The sequence below is a fragment of the Petromyzon marinus genome, chromosome 2 (genome assembly GCF_048934315.1).
Source record: "Petromyzon marinus isolate PM22_M1 ecotype Great Lakes invasive population chromosome 2, UKy_Petmar_22M1.pri1.0, whole genome shotgun sequence".
NCBI lineage: Eukaryota > Metazoa > Chordata > Hyperoartia > Petromyzontiformes > Petromyzontidae > Petromyzon > Petromyzon marinus.
In genome coordinates, this window is record NC_133668.1 from 12,228,134 (window position 1) to 12,241,419 (window position 13,286).

At 47.4% G+C, this 13,286-nt stretch overlaps 1 protein-coding gene across 2 annotated transcripts; it reads left to right on the top strand.

Moving 5' to 3' along the window:
* Positions 1 to 1,882: 1,882 nt before the first annotated feature.
* Positions 1,883 to 8,783, top strand: AKAP19 (A-kinase anchoring protein 19). Of its 2 annotated transcripts, none has more exons than XM_076070003.1 (2): positions 1,883 to 2,985; positions 4,038 to 8,783. In XM_076070003.1, exon 2 carries the CDS (start codon positions 4,101 to 4,103, stop codon positions 4,419 to 4,421), a length of 321 nt encoding a protein of 106 aa, XP_075926118.1. In that variant the 5' UTR covers positions 1,883 to 2,985; positions 4,038 to 4,100; the 3' UTR covers positions 4,422 to 8,783. The 2 variants fall into 2 exon arrangements, with proteins under 2 accessions (XP_075926118.1, XP_075926114.1); XM_076069999.1 differs by having other exon boundaries at positions 1,884 to 2,985; positions 4,044 to 8,783.
* The last annotated feature ends 4,503 nt before the right edge of the window (positions 8,784 to 13,286 follow it).

A 13,286-nucleotide genomic window follows, 5' to 3' on the forward strand; every position in this document is an offset into this window, starting at 1 on the left:
TTTTCTTTGAACCTATCTACGTGACTTTACCGAAAGACCCAAAGAATATGAATTCCTGCAGTCACGAAAGCTTTAAGTCAAGTATGTGATCAATAAAGCTGACGACTTAAAATGGAGCTGTAGAGGATATTTGGCCTACTCTTCCCAGTTGGTCAGATGTTTTGGATAAAGTGGGAGAAAACGCCCGCTTTACCCCACCGCATGTGACCTGTCGATCGACCAACTTTGACATAACCCATTTATACTGCTGGATGGACAAAGGCATGGGGATTTAAGAAACTTCCACCATTGAATTTAACTGACGACCTCTGGTGTCCACTCTGCTAACCTAGTCAGTACATCACGGCAGCTCGACATAGTGCTTATAACCATAACCTCATGAATGGACCTTTTTGAGGCTGCTGTTTTTAAGTGTCCTATTGATGTGCGGTTCTTGAATGTGACTTTGATAAAGCACGCTGCCTTTCGGGGTTTTTCGGTGCAATTTCGTCTCCATTAAATAACCCTGCCTAGTGGTTGTCACGTGTTTAATGTGCATATTTTTCAGGTTGAGATTGTTACTAAACCTTCAGACCTGTGTATTGTCTGGATTATATTTTATTAATGTAATAATCACTTGGAGTAATGAGTTTGCCCATATTAAAATTCATGGCCTCATTTATGTTTTTACAGAACAGTACTTTCTTCAGGTTGTGGGTATGAAAGTCAAATCTTTCTAAATAAAAGTTGCATGTTTGTCCACTACTGAATAAGGGCCTCCCCAAACCGTGCAGGCCGTGGGGGTTATTGGACCATACTTCACCACGATAGTCAGTGCGGGTTGGTGAAGGCAGGGATTAGACATTGTGGCATAGACGTACTGTACAGAACACTAGGTGTTGGTGTGCTGCCCTCTACTGCCCACCACGTGGCCACGCAGCCCTGTGAAAACCTATTCATATTCTTTGGGTCTTTCGGTAAAGTCACGTCAATAAGTTACTTTCTTTGAACCTATCTACGTGACTTTACCGAAAGACCCATAGAATATGAATTCCTGCAGTCACGAAAGCTTTGAGGCAATAATTTTCTGTGAAGACCTGTTTGTGCATGGTGGTCAAATAATCCAGGAACTGACCAGACTCAAACCTGCTTAACTTCCGAGATCTGATGGGATTGGGCGAATTCCAGGTGCTTTGGTCACATGCCATCATCAAAAACATTAGAAGACTAAGCGTTTTCGCAAGCTGCCAGTGAAATTCAATATTGACCACGCTGGATGGAGACCGCAGCGTCATCGAGTGTCTGCTGCTCAAACCACAGAATTAAAATTATTTTGCTTCATGTTCTGGAATCTGGTTTACGTGTCGTGTCAAAGGTGGCTTGCGAGACGTAATGGCGAAGAAAAGTCACTCACCCCAAACCCTCCCAAATTCGTTCAACCCCACGTGCTCTGTAACACATTCCTGCGGAGGGAGCTGGTAGGAACGTTGGGTTGCTCGGTCATTGGCCAGGGTCAACGACGTCGTGGTGTAGTCCGCAAATATGCCCGACTGTGAGGGCGGGCACAAGCCGGCATGAGTAGGTTAAACGTTGAGTTTTATAAGGGCACCACGGGGTGACCAGCCCCTCCCCACCCAGCCCCACCCCCCACCCCTACCCACGCCCCACCCTCCCCACCCAGCCCCTCCCCACCCTCCCCACCCAGCCCCTCCCCACCCTCCCCAGCCCCTCCCCACCCTCCCCACCCCTCCCCACGCCCCACCCTCCCCATCCAGCCCCTCCTCACCCAACCCAGCCCCTCCCCACCCTCCCCTCTCCACCCAGCCCCACCCTTCCCACCCTCCCCACCCAGCCCCTCTCCACCCAGCCCCACCCCTCCCATTTTTGGATGCACGACGGACAGACACAATAATCCCCTGTGGGCTGCTGGTGGTGGTGTAACCGGGAGGTTCCACCGACACGGTATCAACCCGCCTGGCTGGGCCCTCCCTCTGTCAGCACGCGACCCCGACGACCCCACTCGAATCGCCGGGTCAACAGGGACGCGCGTGCTCTGCGTGGCACGCCGCTCAATTTCTTGTTTTTTTTTTTACAATTCTCACACCCGCAATAAATATGACAAAGTGTTCATTATGAACGCGATTCCCCAAGCGTCGCAAGCAGAGCTTATATAATGAGATTCCAACATGAGAGAGGTGGGGGGGAAGTGTGATTTGTGACATTTATCCAATGCTGGGGCTTCTGCTTCACGCTCGACGGTAACATCATCTCCGCCGCTGCTGCTTGCTGCGCGCCGTCCTTCATTCGTCACCATTCCGGCGTCTCCAAAGCCGCTCTCCCGCTCCCTATCTCACCACCCGCCTCCTCACCATCCCTACACTGCCTTCTCTCTCACTGGAAGCAGCAGCAGCAGCCTCCACCCCAACCCACATCCGACCACACTCACCCATCATCAAACCACCCATCACCCACCCCCCTCTCCCAGTTCTACACCGTAATGTTTAGTGGGTTGGCAGTAGGTAAATAAGCAAGTAAGTGATTGTGCACAGAGTACAGGCAGTGCCCACCACCACCACCCTTGGCGCCTCGCGTGTGGTTTTTTTTTGTTGAGAGGAGCTGCGTGGCGGAGGAGCTGATGGGACGAGGTGACACTGGAGAGCGGTGACCGGGGCCGGCTGACGGGGCCACCCACCACCGTGCGGGGCCACCCACCACCGTGCGGGGCCACCCACCACCGTGCGGGGCCACCCACCACCGTGCGGGGCCACCCACCACCGTGCGGGGCCACCCACCACCGTGCGGGGCCACCCACCACCGTGCGGGGCCACCCACCACCGTGCGGGGCCACCCACCACCGTGCGGGGCCACCCACCACCGTGCGGGGCCCCCGAGTGTCAATGAGCAGCGGCGAGCCGACGTCCTTCGGTCGGTGGGTCGGACGGACGCGGCGGGGGCCCGGCGTGAGAGAAGACTTTCGCACGGACGGACGATTGTTAAACATCCTGGGTAAGCGTCGCTGCTGTTGTTGTCCTTGCGAATAACAGCGCGCAGCCGCGAGCGTTGTTCCCAGCAAGGGGGACCGCTGTGTCGCCGTTCCAAGGGCGTCCTCGCCCGCCTCCTGCTGCCTTCAACGCAGCCCGGCTGGGTCCGATGTTTTGCGAGTGCCCAGACGAGCCCCAATCACGTCGTTAAGTGACCCAACCAACCCTCTTTTTGTGCGCGTGGACACGCCGCCGCACATGATAACAAACCCAGTATCATTCTTTGTTTTTTTTCCGCTAAAGTCGCGTAGAAATAATGTGTCTCTGTGCTAACTCGTTCTGCTTGGATGTCTATATATGTGTATGCGGTCTGTATATTTTTTTAGATTTTAAATTTCACACTTAACTTACAATTTAGCAATCTTTGAAATAACGTAATCAACCTGACCTCGCGTTAATTGTGTTTTGACCGACCGTCTGTGTTGCGTTATATGATTTCCAAATTTTGCTAAAACCTGTTTGATGTAGTGTGCTCCCACGTTACTCTCTCTCTCTGTGTCCCCTGTTGTATCTGTATATATATCTGCGGTTATGTGTCTCCTCTCTCTCGTAAATTTAGCTCTTCTGTACCTGATGATGATTGCTTGTGTTTCAATCGAAACGTCGTACACTATTATGTTATTTTATTATTTCTACGTGACTTTACCGAAAAAAAACCAAAGAATAATTCCTGCAGTCACGAAACGTCCAAATTCAAACCCAGTATCGCAGAGGCGTGCGAATGTCGCGCTGGCTGGTGTAAGTGCGAAGCGGAGCATTGCCTTCGAACGCGGCTCGTCCACCGATCTACTCTTTAATGTATGTAATGATTGAGATAGAATGCGATGTGTGTTGCCCTTCAGAGTGCGGTCTTGTTTACCTTCTCGGCCGGGTGAGGAGGATTTTGTTTTCTCCTTCTTCTTGTTGTTGTTGCAATCACAGCAATGTTTGGTAGCCTAAGTCGTGGCGGGGTGTCGCAGGAACGACCTGCTCGCTGCACTGCATGTTAAACTAACAGCGTTCGCATTTCCTCCGGAGCCGCAGGCATGAACGAGAGCACGCCGCCGTCTACGCCCATTGCCCAGTAGCCGGATTTTTCCAATGGGTTGCCTCAAGTCCAAAAACCACTACTCGCTGCACCAGGACTCGCCGGGCATGGAGAAGTCCCGCACGAGCAGTCGCGTCGTCGTCGTCGCCACCGCCGCCACCGACCACCAACAACAGCAGCGAGAGCAGCACCGACGGGCATCCGATTCTGGCGCTGCCCTCGAGAGGGTCCTCGAGTTGTCGTCCCCAGCCGTGGAGCCGCAGGTGGTCGGCTTTGCCCAGAAGCTCTCCGAGCAGATCATGGCCGGGGCCATGCGGCAGAGCGCACGGATCGACCGCTGCTACCACGACATTCCCTACATCGAGAACGGCTGACGCTGCGAGGTGCAGACGGGAGACTCTTGGCGTATGTCAACCGAGGTCAAGCGCTGCCTTTAATTTGTTCCCGGCGAAAATGGCATACGTGATCGCTTGAGAGTACGTCTTTTATTGTAGTATCCGTGCAGGCAGTTTTAATGCGAACAACCGTAAGCCAGTGTTGTATTGTCAGGTCCCACCGCTCTCAGTGTTACTGCTCAGTATGTTCTTGTGGAGGCTCTTGCGTTTGACTAGTTGCCTGTGTTTTGACTAATACGCTGTTGTGTTGCGCGTGTTATATTATTCACCCTGCAGATCAGATTGTACCCGATAAGAGTCAATCTCTCGAGTGCTGTACAGTGCTGTGTAGCATTAACGGAGTTGGCACTGTTATGAAAAGAGATTAAGCATGATAATATTTGAGGTTTACAAAAAGGTTTTTTTTTACCCAGACATTATTGACTGAACCGTGGGCCGGCCACCCCATGAATAAATCCAAACTTAGATCAGGAATTTTAGAGAACACAGTATTTTTTTCATGCTAACTTTGTCCCGGTCCCCCACTACATTGCCTAACACACCATTGGCCAAATTCACGTTTTAGTAAGAAGGGCAGTTTCCGCCAATATTTGTTTGAAAAAATAAGCAATTATTGATATCTTTTGTTTATGCAGTTTCTACTGACAATGAGCAGAACATGTTTTTCTCTAAACAACATGAAATTGGCGCTATATCTGCACATGTCGGGTGCAGTATCCGCATGTGGCTTTGTATTTGACTTAGTGGCATCATAGCTATCGAGTAATCAAGTGGCGCGCAACTACACCAGAGCCCATGAGGACAGATGGGCCAAGGCGCCAGGCTACGATGAGAAGGGGAAATTGGACAGAGGGGGCACATTTCATTGATAGTATCTTGGCACAATATAACCAAGCTACGTTGCTGATTTCTACCATTGAACACTCATGTTCCCCATGTTAAATTATCACGGAAAGACGTTCTCAATGAAAAAGTGACTAAAGATGTATCATATGGGGCCATCCATTTAGTACGTACGCAATAAAATCTGCCAAAACTTGACTCTCCCCCCCTCCCTGTACGCACGCGTCCTTTTTACCCCCCCCCCCCCCACCTGCGTACGTACGCTTGACGCACCCCCACCCCCCCGAATCCTATGGAACGGCCGATATTTAATCCACGCAAAAACGATCAAGGATTAATAATATTAACGTGTTTAAGCAAACATAGTCCACCGCCGGACTATCTAACTCATTTGAAGGCCAATGTAGACAAATTATTATCGAGGCTTCACCTCCACCCCCCCCCCCCCGTTTCCTATGCGTACGCACATTGTCTGTAGACCCCCCATACGCAAGTGTACGCATTTGGGTTAACCCCCCCTCCATGCGTACGTACTAAATGATGATGGCCCCTATTCAGTTTCAATTAGGTGTTTTCAGGGTGCAGTATACAGTGAACACTAAATCTGTCTTAAAAGTATTGCATAATAATGGTTTACAGCCCTTTGTCAATCCACTGCTGGATGAAAGCCTCCTCACGTTGTGTAACTTACGGGGGTTGTTTGACCACACTGGTCAATGGGTTGGTGACGTTAGGTGGGAGGGGGACAAGGAGCAGTTTAGATATCAGTTGCCATTGGTGTTAGTCGTGGCTGGGAATTAAACTTAGGTATGGGCTTGTAACCACTACACGTCCCTTTTCTGCCCCATCTTGAAATACAACAACGATTTTACAGGACTTCATCAGTGATTTGTATACCTCCCAAAACAACTCACTTTTTGTAATTCATAATCAGCTTCTTTTGGGTTAGATCATGAAGGTATAATGCCCATATCCTCCGCCACCCGACAGAGCCAATCAAATCAAGTTGTTACGTGGGAATTATGCAAATTGATTAGGGTTAGCAAAACTGGAAGTGGAAAAGATATTTTTTTTAAATTATTCTTTCAAATAATTTTCATGCGACATTTCGCTGGAGATTACATCCACATAATTATCAGGCGTTAACAGAAGCTCAGCTCCCACGTGGCTTATAATATTGGTTATGAACCATAATATTGGTCGTGGAAGCCTATGTATAAAATAAACTCAATTATTGGTATATTATAATTAAGAAATGTAGATGTATTTGTTTATGAAATAAACAGAGTACATTGGAATTAAATGGGACGGAGCGGGCGGTGGCACAGTGGTAGGCACACCGTGATAAAATCTAGCGACCTAAGTTCGATTCCCAGCCACGGGTAAAGTCAGTCAATATCATTCGTAAGAGCAGGCCGCTGTGTTCCCGCGTCATGGTTCAAAGTTGTCAAATATGAAAATGTACCTGCAAATTACTCGGTTGGGATTAAACAATAACTTGGCAGAACCCATGAGACTCAGGCTTTCCGGGGTAAACAAGCATGGTAATACATTATATGTCAACCAGTCCCGATCACCCCACTTGCCACCCACCCACTTCACTAACCTACACAGACAAACAGCACTTTAGAGTTTGGTCAAACAACCCCAACAACACTTCAACAAGAAGTGGATTGCCAAAGGGCTGTAGATTATTATTGTTATAAGGCATTACCTTATAAGCTTAGAGGTGATGGTTGGAGTCAGTGTGGCTGGGAATTCAATATCTAAATTGCACATTCCAATGACGCGTGCGCTGTTGTCTCGGACAGCCAGAGGACCTCATAAGGAATGGCTGTGCACGAGTTATATTTATTTAACAGACCTGGCCACGAAGGTAATAGCATTTCGTTTTAAAAAGTCAAACCCTTCTGCTCCATGGAGTTTATGCGTGCGTGGTCCTTACCCTAACGTATTCGGGGCGTAGATGATTGATTAATTGTTGCTATGTCGATTGTTAATGCTCGAGATACACGTGCAGTGAATGGCGTGGGCAGGGATTGATGTTTTGATGTCGGTCATTAAATGCTTAATGCTATATTTAGCCTCATGAAGCAAACCAAACTGTAGCAAACGAGGCAGAGAGAAACCCAGAAACGATAGAAAGAAGGCAGTAAAGCGAGACAACAAAATAGGTCATGCTTGAATTGATCGTGGTTCTGAATAGCAACAATTCATATTGCATTTCTGGGGGGTGGAATCATTGCACGCATTAGTGTGCCAACGCTCAATCCTAAATCTCGTCATTGATTTTGTGACTTAAAAAAACAGCCTGATAAGAAGGCAATATTCAAGTATTCCTGTAAAACGTATACATGTGTTGTATGATTTATCTCTCCGGGTGAGCTATGAGCTCTGAGCCACCAGCGGAACAACCGTTCATCAAGGCATTGTGTAATTGTGTCTGGAACCCTGAGTTTACAATTCACGTTTTTGTTTGAATTTAATCAAACAAAAATTGTTCATAAAAGCTATTAGAGGAATGAAAATTGGATGCGCCCTTTCAAATAAAAACTACCGCACTTGCGTGGAGGATAAAATGTAAGCTCACTAATTATGTTTTCAAATGAATGCATCCAGAATGCAGCGAATGTTATCAATCGATATAAGCTACATTTGAGCAACTTCCTTGCAATTGCATTGATAATCGGTAAGAAACTTTGGAAACAAAGTTTAAAGCACACTAGAGTGCCAGTCGTAACCGATGGAGGCACAATTCCATTTTGCAAAACAAGAAGTTACCAAATGTATATGAATAAATATTTATTGTCAAATAAGCTGAGTAATTTCCCATATTTCTAAATGGAACCCCAGCCTTGTGATGTCGTATGAAGCAGTAGAAACATTTTACAGTGTGGCATTACGTTTTATATGCAGTCAAAAGCTTTGGTAGATGCAGAGTGAATTTCAAACATGTTGGGGAATGAATTCAGTTGACTGCAGGTGTTCAACGCTGTTCCATCGCTTCAAGTTGTTCAATACATTCGCAATGTGGATCCCCCTTTAAGTCTCAATTTGTGCATATGGTATCCGCAGGGTGTATGTGATGGAAGCAGCCGAGTATCTGTCCAACATATATGCACAGCGCATAGCAACTGTGCAGATCTACGAGACTGAAGTCCATAATTGTATTACAGAAGTCCTGGTTAGTGCATGTGAAAGGGGGGAAAGAGATGACGGTACAACCATCACTTGACTATATGCTGCATAATATAAGAGGTGATGTACACTTGGACATTCAAAAGGAAATTAAGCGATTATTGGCAGCACGTGGGCGGTTGTGACCTATTTATTTCATTGCGTATCATTCAGAAGGACGAAACCAACTTGAAATGCTGCTATTAATCATGTTTGATGATTAATTCATATGTTGAAATTCTAGTTATTGTACATAATGTGTCCGTGTAAAGTGAAATATGCTGTATTGATATATAAACAGTAATACAACCGTTGAAATTCTACTGCTTTGAGTGTCATAGTATTCCCAATCTGTACGCGATTTTGACGTGCCCCTTGAATTACAATTCCACGACTTTTACTTCCCATCTAGAGAAAGAATATGTGAATCTCTTGAGGGATTTTGTTTTTCTGCGGAGGAGAGAAAATTAATCTTGTCCCACTGAAAAATGTACATGTCACAGCACAATAGAGGCCCTTCATTTGCAGGAAATACTACCGTGTATGTAAACTGAGCAATTAACAATAATTTACACATTTTTAAACGCACGTGTTATAATCAATGATTACGTGCTTTCATCGGGGGACTTCTGTTTTACGTTCCCCCTCACCGTCGGGTAAAAACACAATCGCGAAAGCTGCCCTTCAGGCATTCACTTTAAAAAAAAATCTAGTACTGTACTGTTATTGTTTTGCGTGTGCCCTAATGGCCTCGGATCCGATGACAGAGTGCTTGAATTATTTATTCGGGCAGTCTGTTACCTTGGCCATATATAGCATATTACATGAGTAATGTGCTAATGGCCTCTTGCAGACTGTAGTGGTGAAAAACAACGGCACGTCCTCAACTGAAAGTGCTTCTCAGTCTACCTTGAGATGGCTCCATCGCCAATGCCATCCTGCGGGAACCAAATGAAAAACTATCAACAGGGCCAAGCACAAAGAGGTGTCTGGCTGTTCGGAAAGTGGGTGCCGCATTAAGGCTATAAGCCATTTTACTCTCAAGATGGAAAGTAGAGTGGTTAGCACATTGCGCTATGAACTCGGCAAAATGGGTTTGATTCATGGCCATGGCCAATATCAGTGGCGAGTGATATCTCAATCGGTCCTGGGTCATCCTTCCACAACCCGCACCCACCAGCGTGATTAAGTATGGTTAAACCCCATAGCTGACACGGTATGGGGAGGCCTTGATCCAGCATTGGATCGACAAAGGGCGGAACATCTGAATACCTTTAAAATGGTATGGGCCACAATTCAGCTCAACACTGATTTTTTTTATTCAAGGCGGGATAGTTTACCCACTGTGACTTACGTAATACATGTAGTCTGGAATCTTCCAGTACAGTACGAATGCATCACCCCCTCGTGCGTCGTGCCATCCATAATAGGTGCTCGCTAACAGCACTTGCCTCAACCGCTTATGCTGGCTACACGGAGGCGGCGTGGGGTGGGATCTTTGCCTTTGTATTATGTTTCTCCTTTGTAGATAAAGGACACAGACGTGACAGGATGGCGACACCAACATCGCAGCCCTTTAAGCCATTAGCCCCCAGCAGTGAAGGTCAGATGGACAGAAAGAGCCGGCCACCTGGCCCTCACAGCGAGCATCTCTCCTGATTTCTGACAGAAAAGACAATCAGCTAAGTGGTAACCTGCTGAGGAATGCTGGTCCACAGGGGGAATGATTTAAGATAAAATCACTGCATGCACTATTGTCTACATCTACCTTCAGAGGTCATCTCCATATATATAAAAAAGGCAAAGTTGTGATTATGTGTGTCTGTTCAAAATGTTTAGCGTACTTCACGACATGCAAACTTAAAATTTGCCATGTGGGTACTTTCCAGACTGTACACCATGCAAACATTATAAATACACTTTTTTTGGGGGGGGGGGAGCTCAATAATGCATAAAAAATTTTCACGGCAAGCAAGCTGTGACGTCAAATCTGTTACGTGACCCTCGCATGTGGAAGCGTAACGCATTGTAGAGTAGTGGTTAGCGCGCTGTGTATGTGTCTGTGTGTGTATGTGTCTGTCTGTGTGTCTGTGTGGAAGCGTAACGCATTGTAGTGTAGTGCTTAGCGCGCCGCGCTACGAACCCGGCGACCCGAGTTCGATTACCCTCACGGCCACCACCGGTGAAGATTATTTCAACCGGTCCTGGGCCTCCCCTAGGTCGACTCAGCCTCAAACAACTAATTGGTGTGGTGTGTGAACATCGCCACTGGGGAGACAAAGGCGGCCGGGCGTGGTGAATCCAAGTCCCGGGCGAAGCCGGGCAGTAAAGCTAGTTTAACATAAAACGTAGCCTTGTGAACACTGCAGCAGTGTATACACAGTACAGGCTAAACACATATACCGTATTTTCCCATATATAACCCGCGGGGTATACCACTTTTTACAAACAAAACAAGACCCTGCGGGGTATACGGAGGTGCGGGCTATTCCGAAAATATTTTACACGTGTGACATGTCATAACGCGTTACATTTTTTCATGGTAGGACTATCCACTATGCAACACTTACCTTTGACTAAAGCACTGCTGAATAAACCACTCACACTAAAATTGCACGTGTTATCACATTTTTAATTATTCCAATTGTTTGTACAATAAAACGACAATGTTTGAAGTGGGCGCACTTTGTTTTACCGGCCACGGGAGAGCTGGGGGGAGAGAGAAGTGGGGGGGGGGGGGGGCAGCTGGGGGTAGAGAGAGGGAGGTGGGGGGGGGGGCAGCTGGGGGTAGAGAGAGAGGTGGAGGCCGTGTGCTCGGTGGCAGATGACGGAGAGCTCTGCATGCAGATATAAGCTACCCGTCGGAGGCCGTTTGACTGTGGGAAGGGTTGCGTGCAAATGCAGCACTTGTCGTAGTTATAAAAAAAGCGAGAGAGAGCGAGAGAGAGTGAGAGAGCGAGAGCGACATGGAGTAGGAAGAGAGGGTAGAGAGAGAGGGGGGGGGGCAGAGAGGGGCGTAGAGAGAGAGAGGGAAGGGGTATGGAGAGCAGAGCGAGAAATCTTTTGTTAAGTCTTTCATTAAAAAAGGGGGGGGGGGGGGGTTACATAAAGAAAAGCATTAAAAACCCGAAATGATGAACGAAGCAAAGTGCCGACTACACCGAGCATCTTCTTGTTTCCTCTGATCTAAAAAAAAGAGAGAGAGGTGGGGGGGGGGGCAGCTGGGGGGAGAGAGAGGTGGGGGGGTTGGGGGGTGGGGCAGCTGGGGGGGAGAGAGAGGTGGGGGGGGGAGAGGTGGGGGGGTTGGGGGCGAGGCGACGGCGTTACCGTAGTGCCGCTATTATCTGCGCAGTGCGCACTCTACCAGTGCTAAAACTGTACTTACTTATCTACCAGTTATTTATTGGATATTTACTTTTCTTACTTATTTACTGTTTTAAGTTCACTCGTTTCCGGTTAGTTTGTTTTCTTTGTGCACGTTATGATTGTAATGTTAACAATTGATAGTGGAATGTATTACAAATGTAAACTTCGTATGAATATGATGGAATTAAGCTGCGGTAACCACGTTAAATATATGAATGCATGCGGGGTATATGGAGGTGCGGGCTATCTGAAATTTGGATATTTACTTTTCTTACTTATTTACTGTTTTAAGTTCACTCGTTTCCGGTTAGTTTGTTTTCTTTGTGCACGTTATGATTGTAATGTTAACAATTGATAGTGGAATGTATTACAAATGTAAACTTCGTATGAATATGATGGAATTAAGCTGCGGTAACCACGTTAAATATATGAATGCATGCGGGGTATATGGAGGTGCGGGCTATCTGAAATTTGTTTTACACAAAACGCTATTTTTGCGGGGTATATGCGTCTGCGGGTTATATGCGGGGAAATACGGTACACGCAGGCACGCACAAAATAGATGAATATCTATGTGTAGGCGTTCACGTGAATAGGTAAAGGTATTCTCACCATCACCATGAGCCATGGTCTATCCACTACTGTTTGAAAGCCTCCCTACACCGTTGCCATCCCTCGTGGTTCTGAAATGTCACTATTCTTCTCGCTCTTGCACATCAGCTGATCCCATCGTGCTATCTCCATAGCAACTGAACTCTTACTGATAAGCTTGCTCAGTAGAAATATGTCTTAATTTAACATCCTTTCATCATAAAAAATATATAGATTTAAAACTCATTTATTTATAACAGTTTTTTTGTGTTTAGTTAGTTGTCCTTCCCTCCGCACCTCCATTTACGCTACACATACGTGTCTTTCCCATCGGTGTTGTAACACCTTCATGTCAGAAAGCATTAATTTAGTGAGTTACTTTCAGGACATCTGCAGTTGCTGTGCTCACTCGCCACGGATCTCCCTTGCAACATAGTCGGGCACGTGGCTAGGATCATCCATGTGGAGTGGCGTAATGCGCGGGGTTATCAGAGAGAGGGCACAACCGAGGTCGCGCAGAGGTAAGCGGGGAGACATGGATTAGGCGCCGGAGAGGCGGCAGCAATTCTGGGGAGAAGCATTCATTTAGCGGGTGCATTTGGGGACGAGCAGGTGCGAGCGTTGGAACACGGGGGTAGACGCCGGAGAGGCGGGAGATGGAGGCGATGAGAGAGAGAGCGTGCCAGAGGCGCCAGCTTACTGGGGGTTAAGTGAGGACCCCAAATGAAGATGGATATATAAGGGAGTGTGCGGAGCAGCACGGGGAGTTGGTTGGTGCTCAAGGGAGAAGACGCCCGGGACCTCGCCCTCCTCACCTCGTCCTCCCCAGCAGTGTTGGCTGATCCCCTGCTGGGGGCAGGGACGAGG